At 50.6% G+C, this 20,788-nt stretch overlaps 1 protein-coding gene and 1 long non-coding RNA gene across 5 annotated transcripts in view; one reads left to right on the plus strand and one right to left on the minus strand.

Moving 5' to 3' along the window:
- Positions 1–2,610, plus strand: part of POP1 (POP1 ribonuclease P/MRP subunit) — a 38,310-nt gene extending 35,700 nt beyond the window's left edge. For all 4 annotated transcript variants that reach the window (XM_081505199.1, XM_081505200.1, XM_081505201.1 and 1 more), the window contains exon 16: positions 890–2,610. In XM_081505199.1, the coding sequence (XP_081361325.1) occupies positions 890–1,541 (652 nt within the window). In that variant the 3' untranslated portion in view covers positions 1,542–2,610. The remainder of the gene's footprint in view (positions 1–889) is intronic.
- LOC145511633 (uncharacterized) lies at positions 1,936–6,782 on the minus strand. The gene is made up of 2 exons (XR_014058013.1): positions 3,749–6,782; positions 1,936–3,349 (listed from the first exon to the last, which is right to left on the minus strand). It is a non-coding gene; the product is annotated as an uncharacterized LOC145511633 (long non-coding RNA).
- Between the last annotated feature and the right edge of the window lie 14,006 nt (positions 6,783–20,788).

Raw genomic sequence — 20,788 nt, forward strand, 5'->3', positions numbered from 1 at the left:
GATGTAGAAGTTATCATGGTGCCTTCACACAAAGGCCAAGTGAATTTACAGACCTTCTAGCAGGGAAAGTCAGTGGATCCTCAAGGGCTGGGGGAAAAGCCTAAAATCACACACACTTTGGGGCATGATGCAGCTGAAATGATTTAAAAGACTGCCTCAATAGACCTAAACCAAGGCCATTTATGACCTGTTTTATTTAGTCTTTGCTCACAAAGCAGTACCGTCATGGTTACGGTCTTAAGTAATGAAGAACCCCTGCAAGCTTTCTTTAAATCACTGAATTACATTTCTTCTCATCGGTTTTGAATGGCCTGCGTTTGTGGCCGACGAGGTGATTCATTCATTCATTGTGATTCTGTTGTATCGCAGAGGGGATGGTGTGGAATGTGTGCTCATACTATTGCTGCAAGCTATTCCATCTGCTTATCATTTACCCTTTGTTCTGTGCTCTGATTTTAAAAGTGTGCCACCCCTTTGCTTTATACTGGTTTTTCTGTATAATACCTTGTAATTTCGTATCTTTCCTTCTGACTTTTCATGTTTAAGTGTCCCGTAGGCTTTCTTTTTCCATCAAAATTATCAGTTACTTTTTAACCCTCCCACTGTGAATACAGCCGTAGATTCTACCCCACCGTCTTATTTTTCTCTGCCTTTAGCTTTAAACCTTTAGTCCTTCAGTATCAAAATAGTAGACACCTGAAATGGATCATTACAAAAATGTAAAAATGTGTAGTTTTAATTTTTTAAAAATTGAGGCTTTGATCCTTTTCCCACATTGAGCATTTAAAAGAAAAAAAATCGAATGAACTCTAGCAATGCCCAGTCTCCTGATTGCTTATTTTCTCCATGAACAAAATATCTCACAAGGCTTGTCTCCCACTTCACGCAGGAGTAGAAGATTACTGAGGCAGCTGTCAGCCTGGTGCGGGCCCAGGCCAGGGGGCCGTCAGGCCACCCAGAGAGCCGGCAGAGGGCAGCAAGGACTGACCGGAGAGGCCTGCCCAGCCATGCTGGACAGCTTCCCCAGGGCCCTGGTGTGGGTCAGGCTGGCCCTGCAGGGGAAGGGCAGCCCCGGCCCACACACCCTGATCTGCGTCCCGGACGAGGAGGATCTCCTGCAGCTCGGCCGCGATCGGCTGTACCGTGGGCCCCAGGAGCCCAAGCACAGAGACCCATTCAAGAGCCAGATCCGGGAACAGAAGGAGAAGAAGAAGCTAGAGAAGAGGCCAAACCAAGGGGATGCTGCGTCTAAGGGCCTGGCAGAGGGCGGCCCTGCAGCCGGTCCCCAGCCCCTGACCCTGGGCTTGTGGTCAGGCCCCCTTCCCGTTGTGATTTCTCACTGCTCCAGAGTTCTCCTTGGCTTTGTCACCCAGGGAGATTTTTCCATGGCCGTCGGCTGTGGGGAAGCCCTGGGGTTTGTTAGCCTGACAGGCTTGCTGGACATGCTGTCCAGGCAGCCAGGGCTGGAGAGGGGCCTCGTGTTGCTGAGGCCGCCTGCCTCCCTGCAGTATCGGTTTGCGAGAATCACTATTGAGGTGTGAACATGGCTTCACATCATGGCACAGAGAAGAACTGTGTTTGCCAAGTCTTACAACCAACCAGAGAGTTGTTCCCCTCCCTCTGCCCCGCCTTCTGTTTCAAGACATCAGGCGAAATTCCTTGGAAATGAGAATGAAGAAACTTATGTATTTATGCAAATGGATGAAATGTTTATGTCATTCCAGTAATCTCATAGATTTCCATCTTTCCCCGTCCTCGCTGTGATCCTTTAAAATTATTTGGCATATAGAGCCAAAAGCTTTTGTATTTTGCTTTCTTGGCCTGTATAATTCTTGCTGAAAGTAATTAGAAACTCTGTTTTCTTGCATTCTTTTTTTTTTTTAATCAAGAACTAAGGGCTATCAAATCTATTTGAAAAATCTTGTGGTCATGTGATAAGAGAAGATGACAGTTGTTTAATGATTTGATTGTTACCAAAGTGGAAAAGAGGGCTTCCTGGGTAGCTCACATGGTTAAGAATCTGCCTGCAATGCGGGAGACCTGAGTTTGATCCCTGGATTGGGAAGATCCCCTGGAGGAGGGCCTGGTTACCCACTCCAATATTCTTGCCTGGAGAATCCCACGGACAGAGGAGCCTGGCAGGCTACCGTCCATGGGGATGCAAGAGTTGGACATGACTGAGTGACTTTCATTTTCAAAGAGGAGAAGACTAGAAACGTCTGGTCTCTGTACTTGACTTGTGGGTCCCCTGTGGGCCACATTCAGTTCTGTGCTGTAATCAGCATTCCCGCCACTTCACACCATAAAGAAGGACATCATGGAAAATGTATTGTTGCTTCAGCGGTTTGGTTTACAGCAAAGGTGTTGAGATGGAATTAGAGTGGGCATCTATGGTTTCGTGACCCTCCGTCCTCTGTGTTGTTGACCAGCACATGTTTCCAGGAGTTACTTAATTTTTCTGTGCTTTTTGTTTTTACAAAGTGTTTTAAAGCCATAGAGGAGCGTTTCTCAAAACATGTTGTATGAAATATATGACCTAAGGAAAAGAGTCCAAGGACTGAGTGATTTTGGAAACCCTGGGTTAAATAAAGTTGAGTACTTCTTTTTAAAGGAATTCTAGAACCTTCCATGTGATAAGGTACATTGTGATTCTCTAAGAAGTGGATAATAGTCCATAGTATCTTCTAATTCCAGATCTTAAGTGAGGTTATTATTTCTATTTAAATGTACAGTTACATTTTTTTTTTAACTTGTAAAATTTTTTGACTGTGCCACCAGGCGTACAGGATCTTAGTTCCCCTACCAGGGATTGAACCTATGCCCCGGGAAGCCCAGAGAATTAACCACTGGACTTGCAGGGAATTCCCTCCAGTTTGGTGTTATGTTAACATAAAGGCATTGTGTTTTTGCAGTAGTGTTTGGCAGTGACTGTCTTTGGGAGTGATGTGTTGGGGAGAGAGACAGCATTGCTGTAGCCCATGATGAAACATCCGTCATTTCCGCTCTCACCCTGCCTCTGAAAGTATTTGTGCTCCATCCAAATGAGACTGAAAAAAGCAGTACAGCTAAGTGGTAGCTGTAAGCAGAATATGTTAAAATGTCACCTGATGCTCAGTTATTAGTATTTATCGAGCTGTTCCTCTTTTGTTTTCTAGGCTCTAAGTCACTTCATCTGTGGCTTCGCTCACTTGACGATGAGTCTGAGCGAGCTGTATCACTGAATCCCACTCTGTACAGCACCTCTCTTGGGCCCTGCTGCCCTGGTGGTGGCGAAGAAATATGCACTGAGAGAACAGACTAGCATTTCCCAAAATATATTCCTGGGAGCACTGGTCCCTGGAGATGTTTCCTGGGAAAAAAATGTTTCATGGCTGCATAAGTTTAGGGAAAGATATGCTGTATGGGCTTTCCAGGTGACACCACTGGTAAAGAGGCTGCCTCCCAATACAGGAGGCTTAAGAGACCCTGTTCGATCCCTGGGTTGGAAAGATACTTTGGAGGAGGGCATGGCAACCCACTCCAGTATTCTTGCCTGAAAAATCCCACGGGCAAAAGAGCCTGGAATGCTGTAGTCCATGGGGTCACAAAGAGTTAGACACGACTGAGTGACTAAGCATGCACGTTCACTTCTAAGCTTTGAGATGTGTGTCCGTAGTTTTCCTTTAAGGAAAGTATCATCAGCAACATATAATACATAAAAACCCATGCAGTGTGTGTACCCCTTAAGTGTATGTTGCCATTTCCTTACCTTGTTGTGTTCGACTCTCTGCGACCCCATGGACTGCAGCACTCCAGGCTTCCCTGTCCTTCACTATCTCCCGGAGTTTGCTCAAACTCATGTCCATTGAGTCAGTGACGCCCTCCAACTATCTCATCCTCTGTCGTCCCCTTCTCCTCCTACCCTCAATCTTTCCCAGCATCAGGGTCTTTTCCAATGAATGGGTTCTTCGCATCAGGTGACCAAAGTATTGGAGCTTCAGCTTCAGCATCAGTCCTTCCAATGAATATTCGGGGTTGGTTTCCTTTAGGATGGACTGGTTGGATCTCCTTGCAGTCCAAGGGACTCTAGAGTCTTCTCCAGCACCACGGTTAGAAGCCATTTCCTTATGGAGCTTGATTATCGTGAACTCAGAAGTTCGTCCTCCTCTTATCAGACGTTTGTAGGAGCTGGCCATCGTGTCCTTAATGTCATGTTGCTGTCTCAACTGCCATGTGCCCAAGTTGAGTTCTTCCCGGCCAGTGGGAAGGGAGGCGGGCAGTGGATGGCCAGACAGACTCCATAGTCATCTTACCCCTTCTGAAGCCTGTGGCAGCCAGTCTGAGGCCGGGGGTGTGCAGGAGCCCAGGCCAGGACTGCGCTGCTTGGCCCATGATAGGAGGGAACAAAGGCAGCAGCTAGGGCTGCCCGGTGTAGCCACAGCTCCCCAGTCACACAGCGAAGCTGGTGGCCCCAGGACGCGGAGGACCGGGCCCTGTGTCATCTTTGACAACAGTGGCTTTTATTCCTGGAGGCATGTTTGAACCACCTAATAACCCAAACTTCCCCTGGAAAGCAACTGTGGATTGGGCCCAAGCCTCAGGGTTTCTTACGAGCTCCCAGGCCATTTTGATATGTGACTTGGGTTGAGCTTCAGAGAGTCTGGAGCCCCTGCTGCTTGAGAAAGCAACGGGTCTGTGGGCTGGGTAACCGGGCTGTGGAAATGGGGCACACCTATAACCCAGTTCCCTTACCAAGCGTATGGTTAATCTCCTTTCCCTAGATATTGTTCCCTTGCTTGTCTCTTCTGACTTCAATCCGTTTCTCTTTCTTTCTTTTTTCGGCTACACTGGGTCTTTCATTCAGTGCGTGGGAATGTGGGATCTTCTCAGACCAGGGACCGAACCCTTGTCCCCTGCATTGGTAGGTGGATTCTTAAACACTGGACCACCAGAGAAGTCCCCTCAATCCCTTTCTTGACCCTTTTGACCTCAGTCTTGAACGCTAAGCAACTGCTCAGATGACTGAGGTTGTTATGACTACAGTTGCTGCATTGATAACATAATGGATAACATCATTAACGTACAAACTCTTGGGCTGTATCTCCCAGGTCAAGATGAGCTCACAGGCCCCCCACCCATGGGCCACCTGGTGAGAGAATGTAAACCAGAAACATCCTGAGACTGCAATTGAGAAATGTCTCAGGACATGACTAATCCCAGCCTCTTTGTTCTTCCCCTTTGAAAACAGCCCTAACGCAGACCCCCACGCAGACCCCGTGTGGGAGTGGGTCTGAGGCTTGACTTCCACCCCCTTGCTTGGCTGCCCTGCAAATAAAACTCTTACTTTGCAGCAAACTCCCACTGCCCTGGAGTTCAGCTTTCTGCGCCTCCCACACACCAGCCTTTGCTCAGTTAACCAGTCCTTACAACTCTAGTGCCTGTAGCTGGCCCAGCTCACAGGTCTGTCTGCCTGTGACACAGCCAGGTGGGAGCTGAAGCCGAGCAGAGCAGAGTGGTGAGGGCTGGGGGCCCAGAGAGGGGGCTTCTGCCTGGGGAGGAGGCTTCATCTCAAGGAAGAAAACAGCCTGCTTGCTTCTATCAATAAAACCTTCACTACTTGGGGGGGGTTTCCCTGGTAGCTCTGCTGGTAAAGAATCTGCCTGCAGTGCAGGAAACCCCAGTTGAAATCCTGGGTTCGGAAGATCTCCTGGAGAAGGGATAGGCTACCTACTCCAGTACTCTTGGGCTTCCCTGGTGGCTCAGCTGGTAAGGAATCCACCTGCAATGCAAGAGACCTGGGTTTGATCCCTGCGTCAGGAAGATTCCCTGGAGAAGGGAAAGGCTACCCACTCCAGTTTTCTGGCCTGGAGAATTCCACGGACAAAGGAGCCTGGCAGGCAAAGAGTCGAACACAACTGAGTGACTTTCACTTTCACCACTTCGGAGTCATTTTTCTTTGTTTTTTTTTGGGGAGATCAAATCAGCTGTCCTCAACCTTGGCTGAGCATTGAGATCACCCAGGGGCTTTCGAAACTCTGGTGCCCGGATCCACCTGCAGGCCTGCCAACTTCCCAAGTCGGGGGTGTGGTCTGACTTTGGGATTCTCAGAAACTCCAGGGGACTTGCAGCCAGGGTTGAGACCCGTGCTCTAGACTTGAATATGAGGTTCAATGCAATTATCCCAGGACACAGAAGCTTATCAGCCTGTCACGCAGGGTCGGAGCAGATAGACGTAGGCTGTCTTGAGTGGGGTGGGCACCTGTCCCTGATGTCCCTGGAAGGCATCCTGCTGCACTGGAGCAAATGGCCAAGTTCACTTGGTGGCGTTTCCTTTCTTCTTTTATTTTTTGGGGCTGTACTGGGTCTCCGATGGGGTGCACAGACTTCTCTTGTTGCGGCGAGGGGGCTTAGCTGACTCGGAGCATAAATCTTAAGTCCCCGACCAGGGATGGAACCACGATCAAACCGGACCACCAGGGAAGTCCTTCTTTTTTAAGAATTAAAATTCAACCAGGTATTGTTCTGGAAGAACCCACTCTAACCACCTGTGTGCTTACGCCGGAGGGAAGCATTTATACATAGGGACCACTCCTGGGTCCTCTCCGCAGCCTCATCACATCCCGCTTCGTCCTCCTCACTTCGCACTGATGAGAAGCCGGGCTTGCAATGCCGCCAGGCATGAGCTGTGCTTTGCCTCCTTGGGATGTTCTCACCCCTCCCCCACTCTCCCTGAACCCCGAACCCGCTCACCCCATCCCGCCAAGATTGACCGAATGTTTCTCAGGGAGGCCTCCTCCTGGCTGGGTGATTTTCTATCATGCAATGGATTTATTTTCCGATGACATCACAATGTACAACGATGCACTTGCTGTTTACTCGTTTGCTGCCTATGCCATTAGGCTGTAAGCCTCATGAAGGGGGGCCCACATCTTATTTGCTAACTGTTGCACCTCAGATTCTAGCACAGTCCCTCATCTACATCTCGTATTTAATATATTTTTATTGATGTCTGAATCAAAGAGGGTTCAGCTACAATAAATTTTATCTCCAGTGTATGCTGTAGTGGGTGATTGAGCCACTAGGTGGTGCTAAGACCTCAGGAGAAAAAGGTCTGCTCCGGGGGAACATCAGAACTAAAACACAATGCAGTCGTGTGTGTGTGTGTGTGTGTGTGTGTGTGTGTGTGTGTGTGTGTGTGTGTGTGTGTGTGTGTGTGTGTGTGTGTGTGTGTGTTGTCTGACTGGGGGAGTTTATGAGGTGACAGATCAATTAGTATTCCCTCATTTGGGGCAGACCCCCTATTCCCAAGATCCTAGTTTGAAAAGGTTCCGTGCTTTTTAAAGAGGGGACTAGAGAAGAAATGGGGCTTCCCTGGTGGCTCAGCTGGTAAAGAATCCGCCTGCAATGCAGGAGACCTGGGTTCGATCCCTGGGTTGTGAAGATCCCCTGGAGGAAGGCGTGGCAACCCACTCCAGTATTCTTGCCTGGAGAATTCCCATAGACAGAGAAGCCTGGCAGGCTATAGTTATGGGGGTCACAAAGAGTCAGACACAACTCAGCAACTAAGCACAACTCAGCACAGAGAAGAAACAACTTTAAAAGCTCTCATCTAAAAAATAAATCCCATCCATATTATCCCTGATAGGTTTGTCCCTTACCATGAGCTGAATGCCTCCAATGACGGGGAGCCCATTACTTCACCCAGAGATGCCGTTTCTCCATTGGCCACATGCTGATGGGTGGACTGCCCCCTAAGCCCCCATTTCAGCCTGTCTTCCCTCTTCTTTGCTTCTGTCACCTAAAACTGGGAGTATGTATGTTAGCCACTCACTCGTGTCCAACTCTGTGATCCCATGGGCTGTAGCTCTCCAGGCTCCTCTGTCCATGGAATTCTTTAGGCAAGAATACTGGAGTGGGTAGCCATTTCCTTCTCCAGGGGATACTCCCGACCCAGGGATTGAACCTGGGTCTCACACATTGCAGGCAGGTTCTTTACCATCTGAGCCACCAAGGAAGCCAGCCCTTAATTTTTAGGAAGTCAGTTATTACTCTTTTTGCTTTCTCTTCTCCAGGCTAAACAAGCCTCATTTCTTTCAGCTTCCCTGCTCTTGTTTGCCATATCTCACAGAGGACTTTATTTTTTGAACAAGACATAATTTGTTCTCAGAACACCCTTGCACAGCTGCGTGAGCCTCAGGCAGGGGTGCTGGCCTCAGGGAGCACCTCAAACACTCTGGGTCATTCTGGGCCCTCTCTGAAGCCTCCAGCCTTCTACTCCCTTGCTCTGCAGGATTTCGTTGCAAATGCTGGAGGCATGTGTGAGGGTGGTTTTCCTCAAAAGCATAGCCTGGATGGCTTCCATGCAGGTAGTCTGTTTTAGGAAGTGACCTAAGGGAACAGGAATACAGAGATGGGGGACGGGGAAGGAGTGAGAGCTGATGGAAGCGTGCATTATTCAGCCGGTCACAAGGTGGAGGCGGGGGCAAGTGAGGGTGCCCCACACTGTCCACGAGAGGCCCAGGAGAGGGCAATTTCTTTACCAGCTCTCATTCCTCCTGGGCAAGGGCTGCCCCAGAGAGTCTTCATTTGCTTACGCCTCCAGGTTTGCACAAGGGCTAGAAGGGCCGAGTTTGTGGGCATTCTAGGAAGGCCAGCATGAGGCCTGGAGGCAGAAGAGGTGCAGAGAAGTCAGGGCTGTAACAAGCACTGAAGAGAAGCTGAGCCCAGGGGTAGAGCCCTCAGGACAGGGGACTCACTCATGGTGCCACTTTGGTGAAGCCCAGGTGTGTGTGTGTGCACGCATGCTTGTATGGGGGGGAGGTGTGGGTGCTGGATGAGCTTTCTGGAATAAGTGAAGCTGATCTTACCAAGGTCGGGGCAGCTGCAGTCCAACCCCACCGGCTCTCAGTCGTTGGGAAGGGTGTCCCTGCAAAGAGCCTTTCTCCTTTCTTGAGCCCCGCCTGGCACAATTCTGAATATTGTCCATTGTATACCTGCAGCCATCATTAGGCAACAAGTCCCAAGACTGTTGTCTGGTAAGAAAATCTTCCAGCGGAGGTGTTCTGCTGGCTCAAGGACCACTCTCCCATCATTTTTGCCCAACGAGCTTCCAGCCTCCCTCTGGTTCATCCCCACCCACCTGTTTTTTCCCTCCTAATCAGCAGTTCCCCTCTCAGCCTCCCTGCATGCCTGGAGCTCAGTTTTTCTGGGACAGAGAAAAGGGCCAAAGTAGGTGGTTAAATAGTTCATCCCGCTAGGGGATGGTAAGTAGACAGCCAAGTACGGGAGACCCTGTAATTGAACGATCACTCAAGAAAGCAGGCTTGCTTAGCAACCAAACCAAGCGGCTTGTTTAGCAACAAAACATGCAACAGAAGCATGAAACAGGCACCAAAACAACAAAACAACGGTAAAATGAGACCCACGTCCTGCCCAGCAAGATCAGTAAGTCCAGGATTCCTATGACAAGCTCCTCTGTGCACATGCAAAAAGAAAATACAAGGAAAGGTGCATTGTACTGAAGTGAAAGTCGCTCAGTCGTATCCAACTCTTCGTGAGCCCACAGACTATACAGTCCATGGACTTCTCCAGGCTAGAATACTGGAGTGGGTAGCCTTTCCTTTCTCCAGGGGATCTTCCCAACCCAGGGGTTGGGCCCAGGTCTCCCATGTTGCAGGTGGATTCTTTATCAGCTGAGCCACAAGGGAAGCCCAAGAATACTGGAGTGGGCAGCCTATCCCTTCTCCAGCGGATCTTCCCTACCCAGGAACCGGGGTCTCCTGCATTGCAAGCGGATTCTTTACCAGCTGAGCCGTGAAGGAAGCCTGAGATGATTTTCCAGGTCTTAGTATACGTTACTGCCTTTTAGCTCATTTCCGTTGCATCATGACAGTCTCGTTTTGACCATGTCGGGACAGGAAAACTCTCCCGTCTGACATGGAGGAGGAACTGATGATGGAAGTGTGACATCTACTCAAGAATGAGGAGGAAGGTGGTCTTCTCCTCCCCCCATCACTTTTCCTCTGATTATAAAACTGTAGCCTGGGACTTTGCTGGTGGTCCTGTGGTTAAGAATCTGCCTTCTGATGCAGGGGACATGGGTTCCATCCAGGGACACAGGTTCAATCCCCGATCAAGAAATTAATATTCCACATGCCTAGGGGCAGCTAAGCCCTCAAGCCACGACTACTGAGCCTGATGCCACAACTAGAGAAGCCCGTGTGCCTCAGTGAAGAGCCAGGGCAGCCAAAAAATAAAAACAAAGCTGTAGCACACGAAGTTCTTGGGGCGGAACTCTTGCCTGCCAGCTAATAGCTCTCATACTAATAAACTCTTTCCTTACCTGTCACTCTGCCTCTCAATGAATTCTTTCTGCAGCAAGAGAGAAGAACCTGTGTTCTAGCCCCTAGATGTATTCTGTCAGTTTCAGTAGAGGGGAGGTTGCAAAGAAACCTCTTACTACTTAGAACATGGTCATAAGACCAACAGCATCAGCATTAGAACTGCTGAGTCTCAGGCCACACCTCAGATCTCCTGAAACAAGTCCGCGTGTGAACAAGGTCCCTAGGGGATTTGTGTCCACAGGAGAGTTGCAAGAGCAGTGGATCAAAGTGGTTTCTAAACCTGGTTGTCATCAGAAGCATCTGGGCACTTTGATAAAAGCACACATTTCTGAGCATCGATGATCCTAAAATCAGTCATTTTTGCGAAGTTCCCTTTGTGATTCCTACACAGGCTGTTTGTGGGATCATGTCTGGGAATCACCAGAATAGACATCTTTTGGGTTTTTTCCACTTCTAGGATTCTGATGTTTTTGCCACTCGCTGACTTATCACATATTTGAATGTCACTCTTTTTGGGTGTTACGAATTACTGGGGCCTAAGTTTTTTTGGTTTGTGTATGTATGTTTTCAGCAGGCTTGGTTTCTAATTTCTGAATATTCTGGTCAGGAACTTGTTTTTCTTCCAACATCTAATAGACGTCCCTTCATGTGTACTTTGGCCAGTCCCTGCCAGCTCCCACTGGGGACGCTTCGGTGGTGCCTGGGATGGTGTTTTGCCTCAGCTCCCCAGGCGTTAAGTGCTGGATGCTGTGTCTGAGATGCCAAGTCCTGACTCCCTGGTGATGCTGTTGAGAGATGGAGCCCGGAGCGTCTACGGAGAGAAGTCAGAGTGTCTGTTTGCATTCTGGCTCGTCTCAGACGCCCTGAGTCCGTCCTGTCCACCCACATCACACCCTCGCAAGCCTGAGCGGCCTTTGAGAGGCAGCTGCAATCCCTCTCTCTGGGTGCCTTGGTGAGGGCATCTGGGTGGCACCCCACCCCGTGGAGAGTGGCTCGGCACTGCCTGGCTGGCCCCAGGGTGCAGAGCACTGAGGCAAGGAGGAGAAGGCTGAAGACCTCGGGGTACCCCAGCCACGCTGAGATGCTACAAGGTAGCATGAGACGCCAAACCCAAAGGAAGATTTCTTCAGAAGGTCCTCCTGGTACTCGGGGTCTCATGCGAAGCCCGAATATCTCATCCCATTACATTTCCTTTCTGTTTTATTCATGGTTTTCCGCCTCTCTGGGGCAGGCAGAGCTAACCCTTTGGAAAAGAAAGGAGAGAAGGTAGGAATTTTTTTTTCCCCCTAAGGGCAGAGGCTGGCTCCCCCGCCAAACTTGCCATTTGTTCAGCTGAACACGCTGGTGGGTGGGGTACCCCGACAGGGGAGTGGGTGGCTGTTAATAGGAAGCTGTCCTTTTAGCTTGGGGTCAGTGAGGGTTGGGATCTGGGGTTTGTTTCTCCCGGGCCAGCATCTTTACAGAGTGTTCTGCCCACCTCAGCCTCCCAGAGGCTGGAGGAAAGGGTGGCAAGGGCTACACGTCTGCCACATTCACAGCCTGAATCAGGGGACGCCTCCCCAAGCCTGAGGAGGAGTGGAGAGAGGAGGGAGGGGAGTAGGGATGGCCAGGCAGCCCCCAACCCTAGCCTGATGCCTCCCTCATCACCGTCACCATTGTTTCCTCAGCCTGCGTCTCCCTGCAGAGTGAAAAAAATTAATCCCACCAGCGTGGCATGTGGGATGGACTTTCAGTTTCCAGTTACTTCCTTCAGTCGTTAGCAGCCACAAACAGGGGCGCCAACAGGCTGTGCACTAGGTTCTGTGTGCAATATCCCAGTCACAATTCACAAGCACACCCTTATCGCGTGGCCGACTCTTTGCGACCCCAAGAACTGTCACCCGCCAGGCTCCTCTGTCCATGGGATTCTCCAGGCAAGAAGACTGGAGTGGGTTTGCCATGCCCGTCTCAACACACTCTTAGCACTGTCTCCATTTTACACATCAGGAGACTGAGGTTTAGATAAGGTCAGTACGTTGCTGGAAAGACACAGCTAACACAGCCACATGCCAGGCTGTGAGGACCCCCCGTCTTGCACTCATTCGGACCATCAGGGTCGTGTCTGTTTTGTGGCAGGCACCGGGGGCGGGGGGTCAGATGCAAGTGTGGATCAGACGTGGATCAGATGAAGCCATTTGAGGTCAAAGAATTGCTCCTTTGGTGCCACGTGAGGAGCGTTCAGAATTTTGGCCCTTGGTCTGGCACAAAAATCAAGACTTTCTCCTCCTGATGTTTTCCTAGGAAGGATGGCCCTGGAGTCCCAACAGATTTATTTCACTCGCTTTCCTCTCTTTTGTTTTGCCCCATTCGCCGCTGTTATTTACTATTCGAGCACCACCCAGGCCATTCATCTTGCCATTGATAGGCATGTATGAAAGGCCCATGATTACATCTCCCTGCTGGCCCGCTTGTATTTGAAACATCAGCCAAAGGCAAAGCAATAAAAAAAAACAAACCACACAGCCACCCCTCCACCCACAAAGGAGTGGGTACCCGGCATAGTATTGTCTTCTGAACCCAGAGGACTGGGCGGGGGGGGTCTCTAAGTGCTGGCCTCTCCTCCCACTCAGCCCAGTGTGGGTCTTCGAAGCCTCAGCACATTTAATTCTTTTCATCTTGCCTTGGAGTTGCTGGGCCGGCTCCCCCACCACCACCCGCCTCCCTCAGAGTTGCCTGCTCCCCTGGCTGCTTGGGTGGGCCTCCTCGGGCCCAGCACTGCGGGCCCGGCAAGGATTAATGTTAATCTCCTGTTCACGAGAGTGACTTGAGTTATTCTTTCCATCTGTCACCCACCCTGGGGCCAGAGTGCTGTGTCCTTTCTTCCTTCCAGCCGAGGTCTCTGAGGGCCATCGGTGATGACTCCCCCGTCCTGGACACGTGCAAGGCCAGCGGCCAAGGGACGGGCTGGGGGCTGAGGGGCTCTGAAGGGCCTCTTGGCTGACACCCCTGGCTCATCTTGCCAAGGAGGGGAGTTCACAAAGTGGCCCAGTCACAGCCGCTGGGTAACGGCCGAGACCAGAGCCCAGGTCTCCTGACGTGGCCAGGTGCTTCTCAGGACCGGCTTTGAAACGAAAACTTCTGGCAAGACTGTAGCATCCAGAAGGAGACGGAGCGGGGCCACGCTGTGCTCCAGTTCTACGTATCTGCTTTCTTCCTCTCCTGCGATCTCCTGACTTTTCTTCAGCAGCTCTGCCCTACTCATCTCTTCTTTTGAGGAGCCACCTGGAATGATGTTGGGAGAACAAGAAGGCTTAGGTTCAAGTCCTGGCCATTCCCTCCCAGAAAGGCCCCAGGCAGGTAGGTCCCTTGGGGCCAGCGGTCCCCAACCTTTTTTTGGCACCAGGGACCAGTTTCGCGGAAGACGATTTTTCCCACCCACCGGGGCGGGGTAGGGAGTGGTTTTCAGGATGATTCGTGTGTATTGCACTTATTGTACACTTTATTTCTATTATTTATTACATCAGCTCCCCTGCAGATCATCAGGCGTTAGATCCAGGAGATTAGGGACCCCCGGCCTAAGCGATCGGACCCTCAGTGCTCCTGTCAACAAAATGGAAAGAATGTGAACGTCCACCTCACCGCCTCAAAGCGAGACTCAGGTGGAGTAATAGAAACACGGTGTTTTGTGTTTGTATTTGTCGAGCCCGTGCCCGTCACTGAGCCTTAGCTCACCTTATATGGCTTATGGTCTTTAGTCCTCGCAGCCAGCCGTTCTGTGATCTGTATAATCTGCATTTGATAGAGAGGTAAGCTGAGGCTCGCTGAGGTGAGGCAGTGCCCAGAGTCACACAGCTAATCGGGATTAAACCCACTTCTCTCAGCATCCTTAACCGGGTGGTCACAGGCACCTCTCAGTAAACAGGGGCTTAAGGTATCAAGGGTCAAAATAACCCAGGTCAACACTGCCTGTCCATTCTCAGAGACTTCATAGGGGGAAGGAGGTGGGGCTGAGGATGACCAGCTCAGAAACCCTATTTCCCTCAAAACCGGGGGCGGGAGGGGGGGCTGTGGGATGAAGATGACTCTACTGACGAGAGGGGGGCAGCCTGTGGTCCGAAACGATGCAGTTCCCAGGCCTGGCCGCAGGGTGGCGCCGTGGACCGACACAGACTCCCCCAGGTTCCCGGGAGAGGAACCTTAGCTCAGCCCTGACACCACCTCTTGAGAGCCCCTTGGACAGCAAGGAGATCCAACCAGTCCATCCTAAAGGAAATCAGTCCTGGGTGTTCATTGGAAGGACTGATGCTGAAGCTGAAACTCCAGTACTTTGGCCACCTGATGCGAAGAACTGACTCATTTGAAAAGACCCTGATGCTGGGAAAGATTGAGGGCCAGAGGAGAAGGGAAGAACAGAGGATGAGATGGCTGGATGGCATCACTGACTCGATGGACATGAGTTTGAGTAGATTCCAGGAGTTGGTGATGGACAGGGAGGCCTGGAGTGCTGCAGTCCATGGGGTCGCAAAGAGTCGGACACGACTGAGCGACTGAACTGAACTGAACTGAACTGACACCACCGATACCACCCTGCATGGAGATTCAGGAAAGCTGACCCTGGAGGAGCATTCCGTTTTGCTTTCAGCTCTGGGGTTCCTTTGGATTCAACAGGCCTTTGATGAGCTCTGGCTGCAGACCAGGCCCTGGGCTCTGGGGACCCAGCGGCATGTATGACCAGGCCTGTCCCTGTCCCCTGGGAGCTCACAGTCTACCTGTGGAGGCAGACAGGGATGCCACTGGTCCCTTCAAAATGAACACAAAGAAAACGGGACAGTTTTCACAGCCTTTAATTTCCAGACCCCCCCCCCCCACCAGCCCTGCCTGCTCACTGGGAGTGACCCATCCTCATAGGAAGTGGAGTCTGGGCGTCCTGGGGCTTACATGACTGTTCTAGAGGCCCATCAAGGGCCCTCCTGTCTAAGCACATCCTGATCAGTCCCCGTCTCACCTGGGGGGGGGCCTCTGTCTCCTTTCTCCTGGCAAGCTCTGGTTCTTCCTCAAATCTCTACCCATCTGTTCTTTTTGTGTCATTTTTCTTGAATCCTCCAGAATTAAGCACTGTTTCCTGTGTATTGCATACCCTCCAATAATGGGACATTTGCCATCTTATAGTAGACAGAGGAGCCTGGCAGACTGCAATCCATTGGGTTGCACAGAGTTGGACAAGGCTGAAGTGACTGAGCATGCACGCACGTAGTGGTCTGTCTGTTCACAGGTCCGCGCTGCTGGACTAACATGTCCCTGAGAGCTGGGTCCCTGGGCTTGCATCCCTCGCACCCAGCGCAGTGCCAGGCAGGTAGAATGTGCTCCTTAGGCACTTGCTGAATTTAACTGAGTTACCTGAGAGAGAATGCAGGCAGGATTTTTTTTTAACAGTGACTACCTGTTCAGGCCTAATAACACCCTGTGAACTTGCTTTTTTTCTGCATTATTTTAGAAACGAGGTGATTCTACTTGCTGCAACAAGTCAGCCCTGAAATCTCAAGGCCTAACACAGCAAAGTGCCACATCACAGCTACAGCCTTCTTCAACCTCTAAGCTACTTCATCTAGAATATATCTGCCCAAGACTGCTGCTCTGGCTGCTGTAACAAAATATCACAGACTGAGTGGCTTTTACCATAAACATTTATATTTTCAGGTCTGGAAGATGGGAAGCCCAGGATCAGGGTGACAGGAGATTTGGTGCTTGGTGAGGACGCTTTCTGACTTGCAGAAGGCCACCTTCTTGCTTGTGTCTTCCTATGGGAGAGAGAGATATTAAATGAGAATGCTCTGGTCTCTCTTCCTCTTCTTAGAATAACACTAACCCCGTCATGGGGGCTTTATTCTCATGACCTCATCTAACCCTAATCACCTCCCAAAAGGCCCCACCTCCAAATACCATCGCACTGGAGATTAGGGCTTCAACTAGGAGTCCAAGGGGGGGGGAATACAAACATTTGATTACTAACAGCTTCCACTACATGGACACATGGGCTGCCCTGGCCCAGAGGTCCCTCCTTTTCATAATTCATTGGTCAAAACTAGCATATGGCCCCAAAATAAGGCAAGGGGAGCTGAGAAATGTGAGGAGCACATGTGTATCTGGTGAGGCTATCAAACTGCTACAAAACCACGTTGTGTAGGTGGGTATGTACTCACAGACCCATCTAAACATGTACCCACATATAGATGCGCATACAGGAGTGTACACACCTCTGAATCGTGCTGCAACACAAGTCCTGGCAGAGCACCTCTACAGACACAGAGAGCCTGCAGAACACCGTGTGTCCCCAAAGAAGGGACTTGTGTAAAAGAATCTGCAAGTTGGAAAACCAAAAGGGCTGCATTTCTTAAAGAAGCCATCTTTCTCACTGTTATTTGCGGGCTCAGTCGCTTCCGTCGTGTCAGACTGTTTGCCACCCTCTGGAGTGTAGCCCTCCTCTCCTCGCAAGAATCCCAGAGTGGGTTGCTATGCCTTTCTCCAGGGGATCTTCCCAACCCAGGGATGGAAACTGCATCACCATTACTTAGCAAAGTGTTACGCTTATGATGGAAAAGAAAAAGAATTTGGGGAGAAAATTTGTAGTGCAGCAGATGAGCGGATGAAAGCAAGGAGGACACAGAGAGATGAGGCTGGTCTCTGTGTTTTGAGGATAACAGAGCTCTGGAGACAAGCCTTCCTGCGTGGCGTAAGGAGGGAGCAGACGGACATCATCTTTGCAAGATTTAGCTTGAACATCAGAGACAGTGGTCTTATTTCTGATAACTGTTTCGTGTATATATAGAAACAGGAGAGGCAGGAAGATGGGGTAACTACACCGCCCCCTCCCTGTGGCTTTGTGCTGTGCCTGCCCCGCAGGCGTTGATGGCTGACGCCAAGGTTAAGAGTGACTTGGGTAGATTACCCGATGACATTTTGACATTATAGAGACTGGAGGTGACATGTCTTTGTGGGAATTAAGGTTTTGGAGCCGATTATAACAATAAACATGCCTTAAAGAGGAAATAAAAAAAAAGCCAAGGTTTTAAGCCCACAGTATTGATTTATCTCTCCTTTCCACTCTCCAGGGAGGCCTGGAGTGAGTGTCTGGGACACAGAGACCTTCTTTCACCCGGGCGTTTCTGGCCCTGCTCAGGCGATAATGAGATTCCCTGAGAGCTTTGGATTTCACTCCAACAGCTCGATCCAGTTTGATAAACATTCCTGGAGCGAATGCCGAGGGAGCCTGGCATGTCCCTGGACACTCAGAACACGATGTTCTCTTGGATTCTGCCTGCAGGGAGCTTGCAGTTTGGTAAGAGAAAGAACACACGAACTCTAGTGACTGATAGACAAAGAGGAAGGTGGAGACCCCGTGGGGCCGAGGTGGTGGTGGATGTGTAGGGGGGAACTGGGTGATTTGGGGAGTCTTCACACCAGCTCTTGGAATGAGGTTCCACTTAGCTCTGACGGGAAGGAGCACAGACTGAGGGACATGGGAGCTCGCTCAGCACCACCCGAGTGGCCGACGCCTGATGGGAAGCACATGGAAAGGGTGGGAAGGAGGCCGGAGCCATGGCCAAGGCTGCTCTACGTGTCAGAGCCCTGACTTCCTTGGGTGGCCTGAAGTCCCCATGTCAGCACCAGTGGAAGAAGCTGCCTCTTGCAACTGGGCTGTGACTGATGGGAGTGAGGGAGGGTAGAAAGTGACACCACAGTTTGCAGGGGTGGGCATGGCTCAGGGACGGGGGCTTGTCCCTGGGGGGTGTCCCTCAGTGCTCAGGCAACAGCGGCTGGGTGGCTGCCTGAGCGAGAAGGAGACCGTGGTCCTCAGCATTGGCGGCGCTTCTCTTGAGTGTCCCATCCTGCATCTCTCTGCCTCGTGCCAGGAATCACACCAAGTGCTCTCCGCACGGACCCTGGAGTCAGGGAACCCGGACTGATGGCCCAGCTCACCTCTCAGGCAAGTTTCTTGTCTTCTTTCATTTCAATTACCTTGTCTTCTTTCATTTCAATTACCTTATGCATAAATCCCGTGGATGGAGGAGCCTGGTAGGCTATAGTCCATGGGGTCACAAAGAGTCGGACACGACCGAGCAACTTCACGTTATCCATAAAGTAGAGCAAGTAATGACAAATCCTGCCTGGCCTGTTCTGTATGTCAGGCAGGTAGTTTCCAAGCTGGGCTGTTAGCCGCGAAGCTGGCCTGCCTCACGCCACCCAGCTGGGCTGTAAGGAGGGCCGAGGGAGGTCATGAGGATCAGGGGTTAGCACTTGGCTCGCAGGGAATCCCCAGTGTACGTTACTGCTGTAGACTGGAAGCTTTTTCCTGCCCCCAACTCTCTCATTCATATGTTGCAGCTCTAACCCCCAAAATGTGATGGTATTTGGAAATGAGGCCTTTGGGCATTAATTAGGGTTAGATGAGGTCATAAGGGTGGGGCCCTTATGATGGGATTGGTGCCCCTTTAAGGAGAGACATCAGAGAGCTTGCTTGACACTCTCTCTCCATGCTCACACAAAGAGCACCAGCAAGATGATGCTACATACACACCAAGAGAAGCCTTAAAATAAAACCTACCACACTGACATCCTGATCTCAGACTTACTTACCTCTAGAACTATGAGAAATAAGTATCTGTTGTTTAAGTTGCCTGATCAATGATATTTTGTGATGGCAGCCCAAGCCAACAAAGACCGTTACCTAACCTAATCCTTGAATCCCCATGACAGTATCATTGGACCCACATTCCAGATGAAAAATGGAGGCAGAGGAAATTTAAGTAATGACATGTGGGCAGCACAGCTACACAGCTCCAATTCTAACTCAGGCTTGAAACCAGAGGCCCATTTACCTCAACTCAGGGAGATGACTTGATGGCACAAAAGGCAGTGTGCTCATTGGCTTCTGAGAAAGCTCCCAATGACCTTCACCCTCAGGTATCTGTACCTTGTGTAGCCCCTCTCCACACTGGATCAGGGCTGGCCTGTGTGAGGACTAGACCATGGTAGAAGTGATGATGGGTGACTTTCAAGGCTATGTCAGAAAGGCATTGCAGCTTCTGCTTTGGTCCTTGGATAGCATGCTCTGGAGCAAGCCAGCCTTCATGCCAGGAGGAGACTCATACTGTCCTGTGGAGAGGCCCACACAGGCAGGAACAGAGGCCCTAGGCCAATAGCCCAGCACCAGTTTCCCATGTGTGTGAACCTCTTTGGAAGTGGATCCTCCATTCCCAGCCAAGCCTATAGGTAGCTGCCGCCTTAACGGGAACCCAATTGTAACTTCATGAGAGACTCTGAGACAGAACCGTCCAGCCAAGCTGCTCCTAGATTCCTGATGCACAGAAATGATGAGAGATAATCAATGGACATTGGTATTTATTTTGTGTGTTTATTTAAAGAAATTAATTTTTTGGCTACCGTACGCTAGGTCTTTGTTGGTGAGTTGGGGGTTATTCTTCATTGTGGTGCTGGAGCTTCTTATTGCAGCGGCTTCTCTTGTTGCAGAGTTCAGGCTCTAGGGTGCGTGGGTTCAGTAGTTGTGACACATGGGCTTAGCTGCTCAGCAGCACGTGGAATCTTCTCGGACCAGGGATCGAATGTGTGTCCTCCGAATTGGCAGGCTGATTCTTATCTATTGCGCCATCAGGGAAGTCCTACTGGTGTTTAAATGCCTATGTTTTAGAGTGCTTTGTTACACAGTGTTAACTAACCAGTATAGACAGGACTGGGCTTCCTTTGTGGCTCAGCTGGTAAAGAATCTGCCTGCAATGCGGGAGACCTGGCTTCGATCCCCGGGTGGGAAGATTCCCCTGGAAAAGGGAAAGCCTACCCACTCCGGTATTCTGACCTGAAGAATTCCACGGACTGTATAGTCCATGGGGTTGCGAAGAGTCGGACACAACTTTCACTTTCAGTAGGATTTCAGACATGTAGACCCTTTCTTTCGGAGAAGGCAATGGCACCCCACTTCAGTACTCTTGCCTGGAAAATCCCATGGACGGAGGAGCCTTGTAGGCTACAGTCTATGGGGTCGCTAAGAGTCGGACACGACTGAGCGACTTCACTTTCACTTTTCCCTTTCATGCACTGGAGAAGGAAATGGCAACCCACTCCAGTATTCTTGCCTGGAGAATCCCAGGGATGGCAGAGCCTGATGGGCTGCCGTCTATGGGGTCGCACAGAGTCGGACACGACTGAAGCGACTTAGCAGCAACTTAGTAGCAGACCCTTTCTAGAACTGAGCTGCCTACTCCTAGAGTGAGGCTGTTGCCATGTGGCCTGGAAGCATTTTAAAATCGTACGGCCACCACATGTGCTCCCCATTGTCGCCCCACCACCAGCCCTCCCCTTCACAGCCTCGGTGTTGCTCTGTGGTCCCCACGCCTGGGTGTCGCCAACATTCCTCAGCGGCTGCCCCAGTGCTCAGTACCACTGGCACGTCAGCTCTGCTTGCTGTCAGCCTT

The sequence above is a fragment of the Giraffa tippelskirchi genome, chromosome 6, assembly GCF_054371585.1.
Source record: "Giraffa tippelskirchi isolate mGirTip1 chromosome 6, T2T-mGirTip1v1.2.pri, whole genome shotgun sequence".
Lineage (NCBI taxonomy): Eukaryota > Metazoa > Chordata > Mammalia > Artiodactyla > Giraffidae > Giraffa > Giraffa tippelskirchi.